A 23114-nucleotide genomic window follows, 5' to 3' on the forward strand; every position below is an offset into this window, starting at 1 on the left:
TGCTTGGGCTGAAGGAGGGTCTCTGTGTTCATCAGTGGCAGTGACTAACATTGAGCAGCTTCCCTGCCCCGGAGAGGTGGTTACTGACTTGAAACTGTAGTTTTATTGGCCACTAGGGGTCATTTCCATAACTCCTTCATTTGTCCTCAGAGGAGTGGTTTAAGGCAGTAACTTGTAGTTTATTGGCCATTTTGGGTCATTTCCTGTCTGTTCCAGCCCCCTGCTATAAAGCACGCTTTAGCGCGGAGTTGCTACCGTTGCACACTAGGGCAGCAGCGGTTAAGCAGGTTTAAACTATTCGGGCTACCTAAAGTCCACTCTTCAAATTTTCCCTTAAAACTACCTTCCTCGAACTATACTACTGATCTAATCAGCTTATCCTATAATTAAAAAGATCATCTCTACTTGACTCCAAGTAGACTATTCTCTATCTGTTAAACGTAGCACTTGCTCCTACAGTACTTATTACCTTGATACGGCACTCTTGTCATAGATAGTACCCCAAAAAGGCAACCCCCCATTTCTCGGTCACCCACGTCCCCGGAATCTTTTTAAAGTTTTTGTCTATTCCTTCTAGCATGTCGAGGGATCAGTTGCTAGTGTCCTCTCCTGCTCAGCTGGTTAACCTGGGAATATTGAGGCAATGTTACAATTGCCTCATGTACACAGACAACCCTCTCCTCCTCCCACAAAACACAAATACATGCGAGAGATGCAACTATACGGCCAAACTGGAGGCTGAGCTCTCTCAACATAGGACTGGCAAGACCAGTCAGGAGGAGAAGGTTACCACACACACTATAGACCCAGTCTCACATAGTACCATTACAACCTCAAATCATACACATAAACACACAAAGACATACTCGGAGGCTCTGATCAAAAATCTACCAAAACACCAGAGGCCACCAAAGCAGACACCCAAACAACCACCACCTCAGAACACAACACCTGCAACACATAGACCTCACAGTCAGAGTGTCAAACAGTCACAGCCCTTAAGGCCAAACACAATGCCAGACACACTAGTCATTGGTGACTCCATAGTCAGACACACTGACGTCCCGCTCACCAGACTGAGTAAGGAGAAGGTCACAGTAAGCTGCCTGTCGGGCGCTAGAATCCGCCACATAACGCAAGCACTCAGGTCTCTCAACAGCAGGTACAAATATGACTCAGTCATTGTCCACGCTGGTGTAAACGACCTGAGACGTACCTCCTTGGACTACATGAAAAGAGACATTGAGGAGCTCTCTGATTATGTAGCCCAGGCAGGTATGACCCTGACCTTGAGCAGTATCCTACCTTCACCAAGAATGATGCCACAATACAGAGATAAGATGATCAGCTTTAACAATTGGCTTAAACACTGGTGTCATTCAAAGGGGATCCAGTGTCTGTCTGCCTGGGATGACATGCTGGACAAGCCACGCTGCTTCAAGGGACGGCTTGCACCTGTCACCCTGGGATTCCGGATATTGGCAAAGGCTCTTGCCACCCCATAGTGCCTTTTTAGGGCAGGCTCAAAATCTTAACCTACCACCCTAGAACACAAAAAGGAAAAAACTAAGGGTAATGCTGCTCAATGCCAGAAGTCTAAATCTCAAAATGCACGCACTCGAGGCCCTTCTCAGTATGGAGAACATCGATGTCTGTGCTGTGACAGAAACCTGGTTCAAGGCTCCTGAGAGCACCCCAGCTATCAGGTTTTACCTCATATCATGCGTTCCGCCGCAACATCCGGACAATACCAAGAAAGGAGGGGGGGGTATCCATATTCATCAAGGACACCCACACCTCAAGACTGGTGGCAACGCACGATGCATCGGAGACCATCCAGGTGCAATTAACCATAGGCAAGACTGCTCTGCAAATTGTAGCATGTTACAGGCCACCCTCACAAACTCAGGAACCTCACATGGCCTTCCTGAAAACACTAGAGGGGATAAATGTATCACCAAACACCATCATACTAGGTGACTTCAATTACCCTAATATAGACTGGGAACACTACTCAAGCCCAAACACCCTAGCCCAAAAGTTCCTGGAATTCATAAACTCAAATGCCATGGAACAACTAGTCACCATCCCCACAAGAGGAAATAACATACTTGATCTCATCATCACGAACATGGGAGCACAATGTTCAACACCCGAAGTATACCCCTCACTGGTGAGATCAGATCACAAACTAATCTCGCTGCAGGTCCTCATCCCACACCCACCCGAAATAAAAATACCACAGTAAAGAACTTCTCAAAAGCCGACTTCACACTTCTAAAGACTAGTGTGGTCTCCTTTAAGGCCCCGAGCGGCGGAAAACAATACTCAAGCCGCTGAATCACTTACAAATGCCTTCTACCAGCACCTGCAGGACTGCATGGATAAGGCAATCCCAAGCAAAACAAAGACTCTTTGTACCAAAGGCAAGCGTCCAGTCTGGTGGACCCCAGCCATAAACAAACTCTACAACAAAAGGAGGAAGCTACTACAAGATAGAGCAAAATCCTTAAAAGGTAAGACACCCTTGATCACTATAAGTAAAAACTAAGAGCTCTCATAAAATCATCCAAAGCAAATTTCGAGAGAAAAATAGCTAAAGACTCAAAAGACAATCATAAGGCCTTCTTTAGCTATGTTAGAAACCTGGGAGGAAACTCCCAGATATGCTCAGAGCTAGTTCAAAATGATGTGAAGATTACTGATCCTACAGACATTGCCAACATACTGGCTGACAGGTTCAGTGCAAACTTCTCCCCTCCCCAAAAGGAGAGATATCTATACCAAACGATTGCAGCCCCCAAACATCTCCAGCGCCCAAGTGAGAACTGCTCTCTCCAAAGCAAAGAACACAGCATCCATGGGACCTGATGGTGTCCCCGGCTGTGTGCTCCATGAACTCAATGAGGAATTAAACCCACAGCTAGGACAGCTGTTTAATCAAAGTCTTACCTCTGGATACGCACTCCAGGAGTGGCGCACTGCAACTGTGGTACCACTTCACAAAGGCAGTGCCTCCACCGACCCTGGAAATTACCGCCCATTAGCTTGACAAGCCTTATCTGCAAAGCCATGGAGAGGATCATAATGGACCTCATAAATAAAGACATAGGGAATTTGCAGACTTTGGATCCAACCCAGTTTGGCTTTGTCAAAGGCAGATCATGCCTTCTAAACTTGGTTGGCTTTTTGAAACAGTCACCAAAGCCATTGATGAGGGAAAGGCAGTCCATACAGCCTACCTCGATCTGGCTAAGGCCTTCGATACAATACCCCACTCGGGTATCATTGAAAAACTCATCAGCTTAAATGTCAACCCATACATCACAAGATGGGTTGCAAACTGGCTGAGTGACAGAACCCACAGGGTCAGAGTTGCTGGCGCCATGTCAGACTCAAAGCCTGTCACAAGTGGTGTCCCACAGGGCTCAGTCCTGGGCCCACTCTTGTTTGGCATCTACTTTTCCAAGTACAAGCAAACACAGGAGGGTTATGGCTGACAAAGTTTGCAGATGACTGCAAACTGGCCATAGTAGAAAACACATCTGATACAGATATCCTTCAGAAGGGTCTCACAGAAACGGATAACTGGTGCCAGAGCCACGGCCTAAAGTTAAATGCCAAAAAATGCATAGTCATACCCTTCGGGAAAAACAAGGTTACCCCTAGCTACCAAATAGGTGGCAATCCACTGAGCACAGAAGAAGTTATCAGGGACCTGGGGACCCAGGTTGATAGTAGTCTGTCATTCGACACCCATGTAGCTAAAGTAGTTAGGAAGACCTTCTACATTGCCCACCTTATCATGAAGGGATTCTCATCTAGATCAAGGGAGGTCATAGTCTCCTTTACTCATCACTCATCAGACCAATGATTGAGTACAATGCCCCATTCGAATGTATCTGACCCGACACTTGCAGCAGCTGGAGAGGCCACAAAAGTTCCTCACCAAAAGGATAAAGGGTCTCAAAATCTGTCCTATGCTGCCCGACTGAAAGAACTCCAGCTCTATTCAGTCGCCACGCTTGCTCAGAGGTGACCTTTGCCTAACATACAAGGCCATGTCAAACCCAGATTTGATGAATATGCTTCACCTCAAAAAATCTAGATCCATCAGAGCCACAAGGGTGGGAGACTTAAACCTTGACACGGCTATTAATAGGACGTGCTGGAGGGATAGATTCATCACCCAAAGACTCCCTATGCTGTGGAACAAAATCCCGGTACATGTGAGGCAGAGCACCTCGCTGGCCTTGTTCAAGAGAAATCTTGACCAATGGATGGGAGATCACAGATATACCCCAGGGATAACCTCAGTGTCACTGCTCGACAGAGGCACAGCAAAATAATGGGTATAGTTCCCCATACTAAAGGGGTGGCGTAAGCCACAAAACGATGGGCTAGGCTTGTAAATGCCCTCGGGCAGATAGCCTAGTATGAACCTATGAACCTATTGTATGTAATATAGTTGCTTTGAAAGACTGTGATGTATTTTTCTGGTATTTTAGCTCTGGTTGTGGTTGAAAAGGGTCAATAGACAGTCTACTTAACCTGTGAAAAAATAGTAAATTAATCTTGCCTTGGATCCTTCATATATTCCCCTAATTAATGTTATTATTGTATCAGGGAAGGAAACTGCTTCCGTTGACCTACTCACAAAATTGCAGTGTACTGTGTTGAATACTTTTGCTATATGAAGACTCATCAACAACAATGGTATTTTCTTAGATTCTGCTTCACCCCAGGTCATCATTGTTTTGTTAATGTTGTTGAATGTTTGCCTCTCCTTCACAAAATAACCCTTATCCATATCTGTTAATTTTAACGACACCTTTACCATTCTTTTTGCTAGTATTGGCATAAATACTCTAATAATGATTTAAAATTGAAATGGGTTTGTATGAAGCTGGGACTGCCGTTGCAGCTTTCTTTCAAGATGCTGGTGCTTCCCCACCTTGTAAACTACAGTTAAACAAAATCTTCCAGATCTTTATTACTTTATTCCCTTCTAAATTCCATAGGAGTACTATCTGTTCCTGGAGGATTTCCTGCAGATTGCTTATATGTTACTAGTTTTGTTTAATCTCCTGCCTTACTATTAGATGTTGTCTCCCCTCTTCCTCTCACCTTGGCTTAATTTAGTCTTTCATAAATATTGCTATTTGTGTTCTTTCTTGGTTTCTGCATTCTTTTGCTTTATACAGATTTTCATCAGTGTCTGCCATGTTAAATATTTTCATAAATTTCTTCAGAAACCTAACCTCTTTTGTTATGTTTTCCATTCTAGCCTTCCCAGATACATTGTCACTGTTGAAAATCAAATCCCAGACCTACTTATAAGTAATATTCCCTGCAGAAAGCTGAGTAAGAAAATTTGTGAAGAAATAATCTCCATAATATCAGTTTTAGGTAGAATATAAATACATGCCAGTGTAATCCTCCTCCCTTGCCAATAATTCCTTTCTACCACAAATCCTAACATTATTATCCTTTTTCCTCTTCTGTCATTATTGCAGACTCTCTAGCAATCTGTTATTACTTTCTTTTTCCTTTGTCCTTGATATTTTGTTGACTATCCATACTGAAATCGTTTCTTTGTCAAATTCACATGATCATTTGTTTTCAAATGCCTTTTGCAGGATTGCAGTTCGCACTGTACTTTACTTTTCTTAATGTAATTCAGTACTGTCTGCTTTCTGTCTATACAGTAACCTGTAAGGACATTTTACTTTCTAAGGTAATATGGATAGAGCAGCCATTCTGATAAAAAGCTCTTGTTCCTACCCATTATACATGACAGCTTTTTTGAACATGTATTTCTATATTTTGTCTTACAAGTACATGTTTGGCTGGGCAATATTTTATACAGTCTCTTCTCATCTCCATTTGAACATGCGTCACATTTTCAAGATGTTTTGCTTTAATGAAAACCTACAGGCAAAACACTAAAATACATTCTTGGAACACTATTCTGTATTAACTGAGAACGAATGTACAAAACTGTATACATATTCAACAAATGAAGTTTAACCCTCCAGATTGTGCCAAATCAACAGCCAAACTCGCAGACAATTACTTAATACAAAATTAAGGTTACCCATGCTAAAGCTTATGTTATAGCCTGTATTCACACCTACACTGATTGTTGTCTCTTCTTTTCTTATCTCTGTTCCCCTCCCAGATGTGAATTTTCATGTTTTCCGAAAATATTTACCTTTTAGCCTTAAGAAAAAGTGCACTGGCTACCTTTCAATAAAACTAAATTGGGCTCTGTCCTATTTAATGCATTAAAATATTAAGGCTGCTGGTCTGGCTACTCCTTATTCATGTATTGCCATTTCAAACTTTACTTTTCACTGATCTGCTTATCCCTGTACCTTTGAGTTTTGTTTAGCTATTTGTAAGCCCTTCTGTTTTTCTACTTCTGCTAAACCCTTTCTCTTATAAATTCCTGTCTTCCTAATTTCCATATAACTCCTTGGTAAAATTGGTTTATTTTCTTTCAGTAAGAAAGGTATGCAAAACAAGCAAGTCAGAGTACCTACTGCCTTTTCTTATTGTTTCTGTAGACTTGCATATTTGTGAAATCAGGTCCAACCCTTTTCATCATATTATTGGCTATCCACCACTTTTCTGATCTATTTTGATCCCCCCCCAACAATAACAATTACAGCCTAATCAAGACCAGCCCTTTTCATCATACTATTGGCTATCCACCACTTTTCCAGTCTATTCTGATCCTGCACCTCCCCCACAAGAACAATTACAGCCTAGTCGGGGCCAGCCCTTTTCATCATGCGATTAGCTATTCACCACTTTTTCCTGGTCTATTCTGTCCTCCCCCTCCCCACCAAGACCTATTACAGCCTAACCTAGGTTTCTTAAGCTACAGGAGCCCTTTTAAAAATTCCCTAGGTGTAGCTGCTGGTCTGGTTGGGTAACTCTTTATTTGTAGAAATGTATTAAAGTTGATTTACACCTTTGTAAAGTGTAATGAAGCTAGACGTGTATTTTTATGGGAGACAGTTTCCTCGAAACTGTTTACCTAGCCTTAGTATTAGTGTGGCCCACATACTGTACTTACTAGAGTATAGACGTGTTAGAACTTTGTTACTGGTGTAGAGCATTTATTGTTGGAATATTATTTCTTTGCTGCTCACTTTATTGCATGTTTAAAAACTTGCCCAGTTATTAGTGTATACTTTTCCTCACCTAAATGTTTAGAATGTGTTATACTGCGTACATTTGCATCAGCATTCCTACATTGGTTCTTAAAATCCTATCAGTCCATGTTGCAATTCTCTGCTTATAACATGTACAGTATTGAACTGACTAATATGTGCATAGTTCTGTAAATATTATCTTCTATTTTCACCTGATATATTTGCTATATTTGCAATTGCATTAATCTGTTGAATGTGATAACTGCCAAAACTTGTCGTAAATTTCACATCATCACAAACTGAGGCATTTATCTGTGTATAGATTACCTAGTTTTTTTCTTCTCTCTCCACTCCTTGGTTAACACCTTTGCACCTGTTCCATTTTTTGTTATTAACAATTGCAGTATTTTGTGTTGATATTGCTTATTTTTCTTCCCAGCTCCTCCTTTTAATATACTTTTCCCTGGATCTCTGCCAGGCCAAGTTCGAACTACTGGCCTGCAGTGCTCTTTAACAGAACAGGGCAACCTCGAGATCAGTGTTGTTTTCAAAATATACAGAAAGGGTGTTTTATCCTCTTGATAAAATTAATTGGTAGCCTTTGTTTAGTTTCTATTTTTTAATTAAAGCACCTGTTTATGATGTTAAATTATTTTTTTAGCGAACAACCACGTAAGTTTTTTCCCTAGGGAAAAATTTGCTTACGTGGCCGTTCGCTATTGTTAGGTCTTGTGCATTATGTGTCGACTTTTATGTTGTCGCACATATGCACTTTCAGGCTTATAACATAGACCCTTTATCCGCCACTTTTCTGGTCTATTCTGATCCTCCTCCTCCCCCTCCCCCACAAAAACAATTAAAGCCTAATCAAGGCCAGCCCTTTTCATCCTGCTGTTGGCTATCCATCAGTTTTTCTGGTCTATTCTGTCCTCCCCCTCCCTCACAAGACCTATTACAGCCTAACCTAGCTTTCTTAAGCTACAGGAGCCAGTATCCTGGCACTGTTGTAATATTAAGTTTAGTACCCAACCGTGTCCTAGTTCCTCCCTTATTTGAAAGCTTACATCTGCTCCTTGCTGGTCCTCACATTTAACTAACTTTATATCTTACAATTGCCTTCTCAGTAATCAAATTTTGATAAGTAAAGATTGTATTAGTGTATTATACCCTCGTCAAGCTTACCAATAGTTTTGTTTGAAGAGGCTTACCTGCAGACCTCGGTGTTGCCCCGCTCCATTTGCCCTCGCTAACACTCAGGCTCACTCCGCTCCCCTATTCTGCCCCCATTTCCCAACCTCCCACTATCCCTAATCTTTCTCCACCCACCAAAACTCCAACCAATCACAGATTAGCCACTCCCTCTCACTACCCTCCATTAATCTATACCAAATTACACCCCCGTCATATCCCACCTACAGTAATGAAATCATCACATAATCCTAGAATAACCACTATCCTTTCATGCACTCACTATCCTATTTATCCTAATACTAACCCTCTACCTCACCTCCTACCAAACCACACTAAATGCTACCTATGCTACCCCAACAAAGCAAGCCTCCACTTATATTCCTCACACTCCTCACTACAACCAACATGTATCCCCAAGCCTATACCATCACACTACAGTAGCACCTAACTTACTCATTTTAATCCCAATCACTACTAGCTCACCAAGAACAAACAAGTATATAGCCATCCTAACTAAATTTCCAAACTCTTGCATCATATAAACTACCACCTGATCCTAGCAGGTGATATACACCCAAATCCAGGGCCTAATCCTATGCAGACTACCACAGCTAATTCAACCTCCTCCTCTAGCCATCTACCCACTACTAGACCAAAAACCAGCCTACTAATTCTGAGTTTAAGTATTCAAAGTATTAACAATAAGTTACAGTCATTGCATGCACTACTATCCACCTATTCCCCTGATATGTTATGTCTAACTGAAACCTGGCTAAAACCCACTACAGCAGACCATGAGTTCCTTCCTACTGGATACAATGTACTATGCTACGATAGACTGTTTAAAAAATGGGGTGGGTAGCATTACTATTATAAAAATACCCTAAGTATCACCTCTGTTAATCCACAAATTCCTTCCTTCAATAACTCCTTGCTAAATTCAAACTTGGCAACAAAAAGTCAGTTAATATTATCATACGCTGTATACCACCAGGTAACAACATCCATACCCTAGAAGCCTTCATACAACAACGGACAAGTCAAAACCTGCCCCAGGAAAGTATCATATTTGGTGACTTTAATATAGATTGGAACACATGTTCAACTATTAACCCCACAAACCATATCCACCTCTGCACTTTCTCACAAGTCATCCAATCAAGCACTAGACCAGGGAATGCAAAAATCAAAGAGAGCCTCCTAGACTGGATCTTAATAAATAAGACAAACACCTCTTACCAAGCAGGCATCCTCTTAGAATCCCTTAGTGACCATCAACCCACCTTCCTACTAAAATTCAAAACCCAGGCCAGCTCTACCCCCATATTACAAACAACCCATAACGCAAAAAAAATTGATCCCAACAAATTCAAACTCAAGCTGAAGCACCATAACTGGAACATTATAAAGGTACTACCTCTAGAAGAAACCGTAACCCATTTCAGTAACACTTCACTAGAAATTCTAAATGCCCACGCTCCAGCCCTGACCACTAAACTCGAAATGAAAACAGTCCCTGGGTTACCAGAGAGACTAAAATAGGATATCAGAAAGGAACAAAGCCTGGTGTCACTGGAGAGCTACAAAAACCCCAGCAGCTAAGGAACAATTTCAAAAACTTAGAAATGAGACAAAAAAAGCAGTTCTCGTATATAAAAGTAATTATTTCCTCCAGCTACAAAACAAGCATCAAAGCAACCCCAAGAAATTCTGGGCAGGAATAAACAAACTACTCCACTCTGGCAGATCCTCAATCCCACCTCCTTCCTCCACTAGTGAAATCACAAATATACCAGACATGTTTAACAAGTACTTCATACTAACTATTTCTAATCTTGTTCAAAAACAACCCACATTCACCACCACTAATTACCCAGAACCTGTAGATAGACCCAAAACAACCTTCCAATTTCAACCCATCCCTACCAAGTATGTCAAAAAGTTGCTATCCAAACTTAAACCTACTACACTAGCAGCTGATGGGATACCTGCTGAATACCTTCAGTTGGCTGCCAATGAACTTGTCTTCTTTATATCCATCCTTCTAAACAGATCTATCTCAGAAACCTTGATACCACCCATCTGGAGGACCTCCTATATAAAGGCGGTATCTTCACCAACTGTCACCCCATAGCCGTCATGCCTCCACTAGCTAAAATGCTTGAGAAATGTATACACCACCAACTTATGCCATACCTGCTAAACAACCAACTTCTCTCTCCTACCCAACATGGATTTTGGCCTTCTCATAGCACAGTCGCTCCCCAACTCTCTTTCACAAACCTCAGCAACTAAAGCAAACACACAGGCAATCTAACTTCTGCCATATTCTTACTCCTATCAAAGGCCTTTTATATGGTCAATCATCTTAAACTAGTACAAGCCCTTACTGACCTTAGCGTTAGTAACCAGGCATTAGCTTGGTTTCAGAACTATCTACAAGGAAGACGACAAGCAGTTTGGAGGGACAATAACCTGTCCACACTGCTACCCATCACCACAGGAGTCCCACAAGGCTCCATTTTAGGTCCCCTCCTATTCTGCATTTTCATCAGTATCCTCCACAGCATCTGTCAAGATGCAACAGTTGTCTGTTCAGCCAGTGATCCTCAGAATCACCTCTGTATAACCCAAAAAGCCTTCCATATCACCAAAAACTGGTTTCCTAACAAAAACCTAATACTAACCCCCCCCCCCAAAAAAAGCAAACTCTTGCTATTTACACCTAACAAATCTACCCCAATACCCAGCCCATTCAATATTGTGTCCATGGATGGGACTGTCATCTCCCCTGACACTCTCACTAAAAGGTGTGACCATTGATAATGACCTCAAATTTGATCAGCATATAACTCAAACCGTTAAAAATATCCACAAAAAACTGGGCAGTCTATATAAAAATAAACCATTTCTAACACAACCTGCTAGGATAACAGCTGCTCAGTCTCACCTCCTTTCTACACTATTTTATTCCTCACCCATTCTCACCAACTTACCCAAAACCAAAATTGCCAAACTGAACACCTGTTACAATCAAATTGCAAAATTTGCTACAGGTGCCCCCTACCAAGCCCACCACTGCCATTTCCTAAAACAGTTTGCCTGGCTTGAATTCCCTAATCTCCTAAACTATCATCAACTTTCCTTTGCCCACAATCCCCTACTACTCCCATACAAAACTCCAGCTCTGGCCAATCTACTAGAACTCCAAGCTAAAACTAGACAACTTCGCTCTAGCAACAAAAAAAATTATCAAGGTCACCAAGACCAACAACACATCAGGGGACTCCCTCTTCCCTAACTATGTAGGACATTTTTGGAACATCCTACCTACTGCTATTAACTCGGCAGGCTCAAAGGTTACATTTAAAAGACTCCTGAAAGAACACCTAAAACACACATGGATATGCACATGTTCCCTACCTGGCTTGACACCCCCCCCTTACTCTTGCCCTCTGACTTCAGCTTCATCACCAAAAGAATGCAACCTCTATAGCTTCCTTCCAGTTCCACCTTTAATTCTAACCCCCTTAGTCAATACCCATATGATTGAATGCTATGATACTAGTCAATGTTAAGTTTGGTACTGTCTGTGTAAATGTGAATGCTTTTGTATACAGTTTATATTTTGCTTAAAATTTAACTGTGAAGCTTTTCTCCTTGGGCCTCCGCTGAAAATGGGCATGCATTCAGTCGGACTTTCCCAGTCAGCAAATGTAAAATAAATAAAAATGAAGGAAGCCCATACAGGCAAGTCAGTATTACAGACCTGGCAAGTCACTTGTTAAAAACAAACTGAATAAAATCATAGAAAAAGATGGAAAATTACTGTTTTTTTTTGCTTTCAGTTAAATGTATTTTAAATAACAGAAATAGAATGATACACTAGTAATAGTAGAGCTTTGTGAGTCCCCCTGAGGTACTATATAGAAAGGGTAAGAGTGTAAATCATTATGCAAGTTCCAAGCAATAAAATCATGATACAAGATGATGTGGAAATGTTTCCATACATAAAGTGCAAGATATAAAAAATGTATGTTAGATGGATACATAAGAACAGGGTTGGCCTGTGTTTCAGATCAGGTCATTTATTTTTTTAACAACCATCAACATGTATATATAGGAAACAGAAATAGAATCTCCAGAATGGGAAGGTTAGGAATATTAGAACATTTAAGGAGTCTGTAGTATAAAAACATGGACAATCTCATAGTTGGGCATTTTTTTTTTGAAAAAGAAAGGTAGAGGATTCAGAAATGTTTCCTGTTGAGCAGCATAGTTAATTATAACAGATCTGTGGACATAAAATGCTTTTTATTAGAAGCTGCATGCATTTTTAAAATCAGTACCTTACATGCACATAGAATGAACCAAGAAATTAATCTGAGCGTTTTTGTTGGATAAGATGTCTTGTAAATTGTGATTTGATAAAGTTGAGCTATGAAACTTGTAATTGTGGTTGTTTCATGTTTGGAATTTTTGTATGTGGTGGAGATAATTTAAAATCCCTGGTGTAGATACTCTGCTGTTAAATGGGACATTTTGCTATTTTTGTTTACCAAATTGGTAATGTCAACCACCCACATGACTCCACTCTATAATACAGCCAACAAACAGTCACAATTTACTCTTGGCTAAGTATTGTGTTACTGAGGTAGCATGGTAACTACATTTCTAATCAAAAATGACAATGGCTCCATCTAGATTTTTCTGTTGCATGCTGTAAAAAAAAAAAAAAAAAAAAAAAAACGGGGATGAAGAACACCATGTATCTTTTACAGGCACCAGAAACATTTGAGGATGTTGCTGTCACTTTCTCAGAAGAAGAGTGGAAGATGTTAACTAAACAAGACAAAGACCTACACAGGGAAGTGATGGTGCAGAACTATGAAAGCTTGGTATCAGTAGGTAAGTGTAGCCTTATCATAGGAAGTGAAGTGTTTATTCTGAGTTTTAATTCCTGTATTAAAGTGCTGTTTCAGGAATTATTTATTTATAAGCTGGATAATTGCTGTGTCCAGCATTGCAGTTTCTTGCATTATTACAGGTACATAATATTCTTTCAAATTAACTAAACAGCAGCACTGATCACACTGTAGTGTCGATCATACCTGCAGTGCTACTTGTGTGGTCAACAACAGCACTGATCACACTGTAGTGTCGAAAATACCTGCAGTGCTACTTGTGGTCAGCAACAGCACTGATCACACTGTAGTGTCAATCATACCTGCAGTGCTACTTGTGTGGTCAACAGCACTGATCACACTGTAGTGTCGATCATACCTGCAGTGCTTCTTGTGTGGCCAACAACAGCACTGATCACACTGTAGTGTCAATCATACCTGCAGTGCTACTTGTGTGGTCAACAACAGCACTGATCACACTGTAGTGTTGATCATACCTGCAGTGCTACTTGTGTGGATTACCTTGTCTCGTTCAAGCCAACAGCACTTGTAAGGCACTCAAAAGGGAGACCGCACTCTCTCTCTCTCACACACACACACACACACACACACACACACACACACACACACACACACACACACTGTAGTGTCAATCATACCTGCAGTGCTACTTGTGTGACCTACCTTGTCCTGTTCAAGCGAGCAGGACTTGTAAGGCATTCAAAAGACAGACCACACACACACACACACACACACACACACACACACACACACACACACTGCTTTTATCTCACTGAAACTTAATCGTGGTACTGAATCTGCAGTATTTAATGAGCCAAATATAGACATTAAAGGTGTGAAAATTACTTCATTTGGTCAAGAATTTTCAAACTCCATTTTTTGTGTTCAGTAGAAAAGATTTTCTAACATTTAATGTTCTTTCAGACTCTGCTCTAGACAGTTGCAGTCCAGCTGACTGACAACCAGGAATGTCCTACTTAACTCTCTGCCAGTAGGCATTAATGAATTTTAATCTTGCACCCTTTTCCTTTCTAGACTTTTAGCCTTTATATATCACCTGCATTGGCCATTTGTTCTTTTTGTGTTAAACAGCATTCCCTTTCCCAAATTGTACTCTCACTTGAATCAACCCCAGTTATGTGGGATGCAGCATATTAAGGCATTTATTTAACTAAAATATATTGGTGAACATTCTGAGCACAACTAAATAGTGTCAAAATGGGAGAAATAGTGAATAAAAGACAAAAAATGTTGCAGAGGAAGAAAGGGGAGCACTATAGTTTAATTCTATTTAGTTTTTATTTCCCCTTTTCATTGCTTAAGATTTTCATTATGTCTTCACATAACACAACAATTTTGTACTAGAAAGTAATAATCTCCTGTGGATGCAATTAGTTAGAAATGCAGCAGATTGTACATTAACTGATGAAGAAAAAATACAAAAGAACATACTTCATGCTTCAAAAACTGCATAATTTGCTACTATATATATATGGTAAAGAAGTTCTGCCCAACTTTTAGGGTTTGTAACTCAAATTTGATTCAGAACATGATTAATCTACTTTTCTACCTTACTTTGACATCACTGTCTAACTTTTCTAACAGCCCAGGATTTTATATGTTCTGGAGTCAAATGTTTCATATATCATTGTCCTGGTCGCCTTCAATAAACACATCATACATAATGATATTTGATAACCTTTATTAAACTTCCATAACTTTGAGTACCAATTTTATTTACACTGGACATAGTAAAGTTGATTCTAAACACAGCATAAAAATCCTTGTAATGTTAATCAGGACAGCGTACCTGCTCATCCTGCCCGTTAAGCAGCGTCCATACCTTTGCTCGCTTACTTTACTTATGAAGCAGCGTCACTTCATAGACCATTCATCAAATCACCAATTACCAACCAAATAAGCAGCATCCTTACCTCTGTTTGCTTACCTATTCAGCAAACATCTTCCAGCTGCTCATTTCCTTTCCACAAATCCTTGGAATAAACATCCACACACTGGAGGGGGAACAGAAGAGGGCAAGCCTGTCCCTCTTCTCCACCAGCTAGCCTGACCAGGCTGTTCCCCCTCCCTTCTACCCAAAATTATTCAACCACTACCGCCAATAACAGGAAGGGTTAGGCCAAACATCATTCGGTGTACCCATCATCTGTAAAGCCCTTAGAATCCCACATACCATCCCTGAAACACACCCTAAGAAAACTAAATAAAGTAGGATTACCCATGACTCCACTGTACCACCAGGACGTTCATTCCAAGAGAATACCTTCTTTTAAACTGCTTCCTTCCAGCCACTAATCATGGCTCAACCTTAACGGAATGAACCTATAGCCACAACCCAGTCAACTGTAGTATGACGCCTTCGCCCACCAAATTACCCAGTTCTGGCTGTGCATTAACCCGATTGTTCTAGGAAATAGTTTAACTCCAAAACTTTACTGCCCTAACCCTAAATGGCAGAAAACCATCACACCTTGACCTAGGTCTGGAGCTGTAAACGCCCCAGTTCACTCATTACCAAAATGACAATCCGGACTATAACCCTCAAACCTCCTAGCAACCATCCAGACCAGAACACTCAAACTACTAACCATCCTTAACAACTACCTGTCCTTAGCCTTTCCCCTCAAAGGGTCTCTTCCCCTAAATTGAACACAGCACTCTAATATGCCTTAATAAGTTGATTAGTCAGCCCCACATTGTGCCCCATTCTGGTGGCAAGAACATAATCTGCAAAGAAAAGAAAACCATTCTATCTGCACACATACCAATAATTACTTAACATGGAGGCACTGATAAGGACCCCTGCCACCCCATCAAGTGTTTGCCAAACTCTGCACCAAAGTATGGAACCAGCCCCCTCTTTCTTTTTTTTTTTGTGCTACAACTCGTATCCCCAGAAATAAGAGCCAGACCTGTCTATCTTGTAATCATCCCCGAGCCAGTAGCCTAATAACTCCTTATGATACTAATAGTGCTGTGATCCATGCCATCTACCTGAACCGCATCCACCTTAACGTGCCTTAATGAACACCAACTAAAATGCATTACCTGTAACTTCGTTCAGCCCACTACAGGAACCCCCAACTCTTACCTATGGCCAGTGTCTGTTGCTCCCTTTTACTATTGATTGCAAACACCCAAAAGCAGGGACAACTTTCCAACATTGACTTAACATACTGAACAATAATTAACCTTGAGATCACCAACTCAAATGCCTATCCTTCCCTGACTAGCAGTTTAAATCCTCTACCAAAACTCAACTTTGAAATTCACATACTTCAGTGAGTAACTGTTGCCACCTCGCTCTCCCATGTGCAACCTCCTTGCTCGCCACTGCTTCCATCACCTGCGAATTCCCTGTGATCTAGAGTAGGGGCTTCATTTGTCTGCAACTTGTGGGTCTTGGATTCGATATCGGATCCGAGCTGGCAACTTATTATACAGCTATGGATCTGAGCTCCTAGCTCCTCCCCTCACCCATAATCCCCTGCCAACCCCAAATGACCTCGGATCTAGTTTGCCACTTTTAGATGTGACAGCTGGATTTATCGAGCTCCTGGCATTTGTCAGATAAGTGACTCTGTTTCTGGTCAGATTAGTATAATTTTCATTATTTAAACAGTGTGTGTGTATTAGGTTTCCCTTTTTTTTGTTAATTCTTAAATTTTTAGAGTTAACCCTCCCCTCGCTGGTCGTTGGTGTGTGTGTGCGTGTTGCTTGGGTTTGGGGCCTAGCGTGCTTGTGTAGTTTTATTTAGTTTGGGTTATGTCAGAGGCCCCAAAACCCATCTTCTCCAAGTGCACCAAGTGTGGTCATAAGCTCTCTCCGGCTGATGGCCACACTCTGTGTGTTCGGTGCCTTGCGGTTGAACACCTGTCCTCGGGATGTACCATTTGTGCAGCGTTCAACCCCAGGGCACTGAAGGAGCGGAGGTCGAAGCTGGTCCTGGCGGGACTTTTGCCCCCGGATTCGGCTTCGGCATCCGCTACTCCCGTGGCACCTCCTCAGCCTGTGGTGCTGGCCACTCCTGCCCCCCTTCCCCCGGCCGGGATTCAAACTCCCACTAAGGCGCCGGAGGACAGGGAGGCCAGGAGGGAGAAACGGAGGGAGAAGCACCACAAGCGGCGGGCCGAGGCCTCCACTTCGGCCCCCCAGCTAAGCGGGCTTCTCCCTCCACGGCTTCCAGGTCTCCTCCTCCTCTGCTCCGATCACCTTGCTTCTCCCCAGGACCCGAGGAGGAGGAGACCCGATCTCCATCGAGGTGGCATTCCAGGCCTGCCTCGGTGGCCTCATCGAGATCCACCTACAGCCTGTCTGATGCAGACTTGGACCGGATGATGAGAAGGTTCATCCAGGTCCAGCTGCAGATGGGAGTGCTCCTGCCTCCCCCCCCCCCTTCGGGGGGGAGCTCGACACCCTTTTTTGCTCCGATAGCTCCTTCTCCGACCCGCTTCCCGGGTTCGGAGCGCTTGGAGCCGGGCAGCGTTGGAGGCGGGGGTGGGTCGGTGCTGACAGTACTGGGTACTTCAGATCCGACCCTGCCCTCGAGTCTGTCTGTCGTCGGATCTGACCTCTTGGAGCCGTGGCCCGAGCTTTGGATCCGAGGGGATTCAGTGTGCTTTCGGCTCCATCCAGGTCGGAGCACACTGGTCCCTCGGATCCGACGGTGTTGGCGCCGGTTCCGATCCCTTCATCGGATCCAAGTGGGAGTCGGCTCTCGGAGCCCAGGGAGAGCGGCTCCCCCTCGGCCTTCGATGTAGTGGAGAGGGCTCTGTCGAGAGCATCCGGACCTGCGGCCCTTGTCTCGGCTCCACCCTGCACTCCCTCTCTGCTGGGTCAGGCTTCCATCACCCGGCCACAGGGACAGCCTGCTTCGATGTCCCAGGTTGTTCCTTTGGAACAGGACATTGCTGGTGAGACCTCCTCGGACAGCCCCCCCGAGGAAGTGCCTCACAAGCATAAGTGTAAGAGGAGGCACGTGGACTTCCCCAAGTCCTTAACAGAGGACACTGACTTGGATGAAGGGGAAGGCTCCCCAAGGTCACCCCCTGAGGATGTCTCCTTTGGAGACATCATGGAAATGCTCAGGATCAGGGGGGGGGGTCTGCCCCCAAGGCTTCCTCCGACGAGTCCGTGTTTCTGGAGGCATTCGAAGCAGGCCCGTCTACCTCTTGGGTGTCCCCTCCGGCCGACCCCCTGGTGGACCTTGTTACCACCAGGGCGTGGAAGGAGCCGGACACTGTGGAGCCAGTCCCTAAATGCCCGGATAGGATTTTAAGCCCCCCCGCAGACCGGTCCCACTGGAGCAAGGGTCCCCCCGTAGATGCCATGTTGATGGCGGCAGCCACTAAGAGGGAACTAGCTCAGGAGAGCCCCTCGGTCCATCCACCGAGCAAGGAGTCCTGCTCGATGGATCGCCTTGGGAAGCGGGTATTTAGTTCAGCGACCTTCTCAGTAAGGTCCCTGAACTATATGGCACATGTCATCAGGATGCAGCGAGATCTTATTAAAGAATAAGCTGCTTCCCCCCCAGAGTCCATGTCGGCGGAGGACAAGCAGTTGTACTCCACTCGTATGGCCACTCTAAGATCTATTTTCAATACCTCTATGCGGCTGTTGTCTCACGCCACTGAGGGAGCCGCTAGAGCTAGCGGAGCGGGCCTAGTTATTAGACGCCAGGCCCGGCTCCGACATTGTGACTTCGCGGAGCCCTTTAAGGCGTCCTTTGGCGAATGCCCCCTTTGATGGTTCTGCCTTGTTTGGCAAGACCGTTCGCGAGACACTTGTCCAGAGTGGGAAGGGCGGGAAGACGTTGTCTGCCGTCGGAGTCCGCTTCTCTGCTCCCCAGAGGTCCTTCTCCAAGAACCAAAAGCGGTAGAAGAAGATGTGGTTCCGGAAATCGCAACATTCCCAACCTGCTCCGGACAACCAGTCCTTCCGTGGCAGAGGAGGACGGGGAGGACGCCGCCCTAGAGGCAGAGGGGCCCCGAGAAACTTTGGGTCCAGAGAATCTTTCTCTGATCGGCCCACGCAACAGCCCTGAAGGGTTGCCCGACTGCTCCACTCTGGAGGCAGTCGGGGGCGCTTCTCGAGGCATCTGGCGGCATGGGAGTCCATCACGTCAGACCGCTGGGTGCTTCGGATCATATCCAGAGGTTACAAAATCCCAATGCAACATGTCCCCAGACTCGGGAACCTCCCCGATGTACCACCCGGTCAGAGGGAGGCTGCAGCCACAGAAATCCAGCAGCTGCTAGAAAAAAGAGCCATCCAACCCATCCCCCCAGACCAGCTCGGATTAGGGTTTACTCCAGGTTCTTTCTGGTGCCAGAAAAGACGGGGGACTTGAGACCAATTCTAGACCTTCCCTCTTGAACCTGTCGGTAACAGAAATTCTGAATGGTCACTCTTCAATCCATTCTCCCCCTCTTGCGGGAGACTGACTGGATATGCTCAATAGACCTCAAGGATGCGTACAACCACATTTTAATGGACAGACGATCCAGGAGGTTTCTCCGCTTCCGGCTGGGAGCCAGCCACCATCAGTTCAGGGTCCTTCCCTTTGGTCTCACCACAGCCCCCAGGGTGTTCACCAAAGTTTTAGCAGTGATAGCGGCCCACCTGAGACTCCAGGGAATGCAGGTCTTCCCGTACCTGGACGACTGGCTCCTGACCGCCCCAACAAGGCATCTACTCTGCTCAGCCAGAGACTTTTTTTCTCCGCCCCCCAGTTAGGCATCACGATCAATACGGACAAATCCTCCCTTGCTCCGACACAAGTGATAGAGTCCATTGGATACGAGAAGTCTGAGATCCTACCTCACTTCAGAACGACTACAGAATCCGAGACTTCATGTGCGGGCCATCCTCCAGTCAGAAGCTCCACCGGCGGAATTGGTCCTGAGGGCACTGGGCTCCATGGCAGCGGCAATAATGCTTCTTCCATGCGCTCGTCTAAATATGAGGGTACTACAGTGGACCCTCCAAGTACAATGGTCCTTTCAGCTTCTTCCTCTCAATCACCCTATCTCTATTAGCAAGGCTTGCAGGAGGGCCCTGTTATGGTGGCTCCAATCCCCCGACCTCCATACAGGCCGACCCTTCTGCGCTCCACCTCCTCTCGTCACGGTGACCATGGACGCTTCTCGCCTCAGGTGGGGGGGGCATTGCTCAGGCAGAGCAGTCCAAGGCACGTGGAACGACACAGAGACCTCCCTGCATATCAATGTTCTGGAGATGAGGGCGGTGCTGTTAGCGTTGCAAGCACTTCAGAACCTTCTCCCCGTAGGAACTATTGCGATACAGACTGACAACATGTCAGTTGTCTGGTACATCAACAAACAGGGGGGAACCAGGTCTTACCCTCTCTGCCAAGAGGCCATGAGAGTGTGGGAATGGGCGGTCTCCACCAACCGCTTTTTGATCGCAACACACATTCCGGGACGGGCCAACATTCTGGCGGACAAACTCAGCCGCACTATTCTTTCCCCTTACGAGTGGTCTCTCAACTCCCGAGTAGCGAAGCGGATATTTGCAAAATGGGGGCAACCCTGCTGCGATCTCTTTGCCTCTCCCTCAAATACAAAATGCGACAGCTTCTTTGCTCTGATTCCCCCACCAGGGGAAGCCCCGAGAGACGCTCTAGTGCATGCTTGGCCACCCGGTCTACTTTATGCCCATCCTCCTCTACCCCTGATGCTAAAGCTCTTACAGAAAGCCTCTCGTTTGGGGAGCAGAATAATCCTCATTGCCCCATTCTGGCCTCGGCAAACTTGGTTTCCTTACCTGTGGTCTCACTTGGTGAATCCTCCCTGGATTCTGGATCCCAGCCCGGATCTAATATCCCATCCATCAGGCTTACCGACCCCGAATCTGGACAACCTGAAGCTGACAGCTTGGCTGCTCCAGCTCCACTCTTAATCAGGACTCCCGGCATCTCTTCACCAGTCAGTCATCTTGGTGGCAGCGCAAAAACCTTCCACCAGGAAAGATTACCGCAGTAAATGGAGGCGCTTTTCCGTCTGGGCGGAACATCATAATTTGGACCCCTTCACGGCTCCGTTAACATCCGTGTTGGACTTCCTCACCGGACTTTTTCAGCAAGGGGCTAGCTGTTCGACAGTCAAGGTACAATTGGCAGCCATCTCCCATTACCATGTTGGACATGACAGGTCCTTTGATGTCAGCTAAACTATGTAAAACCTTCCTCAAGGGTACTTTTTCTGCCCCCTATCAAAGAAGCCGTACCCCCTTGGGATCTATCACTAGTTTTTCAAGCCTTGACTGATTCTCCCTTTGAACCAGCTGCCCCGGCCGAACTTAAATATCTGTCTTGGAAAACAGCATTCCTGGTAGCCATCACTTCAGCGAAAAGAGTTTCGGAACTTCAAGCTCTTTCCGTAAAACCCCCTTACTTGGTTTTTCATCAGGATAGAGTGTACCTCAGGACCAATCCCTCCTTCCTACCCAAGGTGGCCTCAGAAACCAATATCAATCAGTCCATCAACCTACCAATTTTCTTTCCTAATTATCAAAATAAAGGAGAGTACAAGCTGCATTCTTTAGATGTGCACAGGCAGTTGCGTTTCTATATTCATAGGACTGCTGGTCACAGACAAATCCGATCAGCTGTTCATTTCATTTGCCAAATTCAGTTTGGGTAAAGCCGTTTCGAAGGTCACCTTATCACGCTGGATTTCCCAATGTATTCTTCTAGCTTATGAAGCTTCTGGGAGGCCCGCACCTCAGGGAGTCCGTGCACATTCCACTCGCTCCATATCTACTTCTGCTGCCTTTAGATCTAGAGTTCCCTTGGATGATATTTGCTCGGGTCTCATCTCATACCTTTATCAACCACTACAAACTGGACGTCATTTCCAGAGGGAGAGCATCCTTTGGCTCCGCAGTACTCCAGAACATCCTTCCATGATGGCCACCCAAGATTTAGGTAGCTGGGGACTGTGTCCCACAGGTTGCTGACAAATGAAGTCCCTACTCCAGATTAAGAAGTTATGTACTCACCATAACGTTCCATCTGAGTAGGTGGCTTCATTTGTCTGCAACCATCCCCCCCTCCTTCCCCCTGGCCTTCAGAAGAGTTAGTTTTGTTGTATTATCCTGCCTTTTCCTGTTGGGATACCTTTCCAGGTATATGTAGGAGGGCAAACTTGATCTGAGGTCATTTGGGGTTGGCAGGGGATTATGGATGAGGGGAGGAGCTAGGAGCTCTGATCCATAGCTGTATAATAAGTTGCCGGCTCTGATCCGATATCGGATCCAAGACCCACAGGTTGCAGACAAATGAAGCCACCTACTCAGATGGAACATTATGGTGAGTACATAACTTCTTATTCACCACAGCTGATACTCTGCACACTACCGTCTACAAAGAAAAGGACAAAAGTAAATCCTCTAATATGTAAAGAGAAGGCTCTTCCTGATACCCACCTATTCCAAATTGTAGCAGCATTCCAAAGACCCCATCTGTAAAAAAAAAAAAAAAAAGTGTAAAACATCCAAAATACATAACGCATTCCAAGACATCAAGGACAACTTAGCCTGCCAACCCAGGAAGGAATGTACCACCGACACTCCCATCTATGCCAAAGCAGCCATAACTGAAGCAATGCTTTCTATGACCCTATCAAATCCCCAAGATAAATTTAAACTACTAGAGGAATATTTTAAAAGTAAACCCCACACGTGAAGGGACCTATCCCTATCCACAACCCAGGTAACTTTGCAATTCCAGACCCCCAAAGCTGTTGAACATGCTACAGTCACAGAAATCCCAACCCTCAGAGCCACACGCTCC

The 23114-nt window shown here is 44.4% G+C and overlaps 1 protein-coding gene across 1 annotated transcript in view; it reads left to right on the forward strand.

Moving 5' to 3' along the window:
* Window positions 1-23114, forward strand: part of LOC122812762 (zinc finger protein 391-like) — a 117895-nt gene that overhangs the window by 17369 nt on the left and 77412 nt on the right. The window contains exon 3 of the mRNA XM_044084838.1: window positions 13136-13262. Within this exon, the coding sequence (XP_043940773.1) occupies window positions 13136-13262 (127 nt within the window). The remainder of the gene's footprint in view (window positions 1-13135; window positions 13263-23114) is intronic.

This window comes from Protopterus annectens, chromosome 10.part0 (genome assembly GCF_019279795.1).
Source record: "Protopterus annectens isolate FY-2018-M chromosome 10.part0, PAN1.0, whole genome shotgun sequence".
Taxonomy (NCBI): Eukaryota; Metazoa; Chordata; order Ceratodontiformes; family Protopteridae; genus Protopterus; species Protopterus annectens.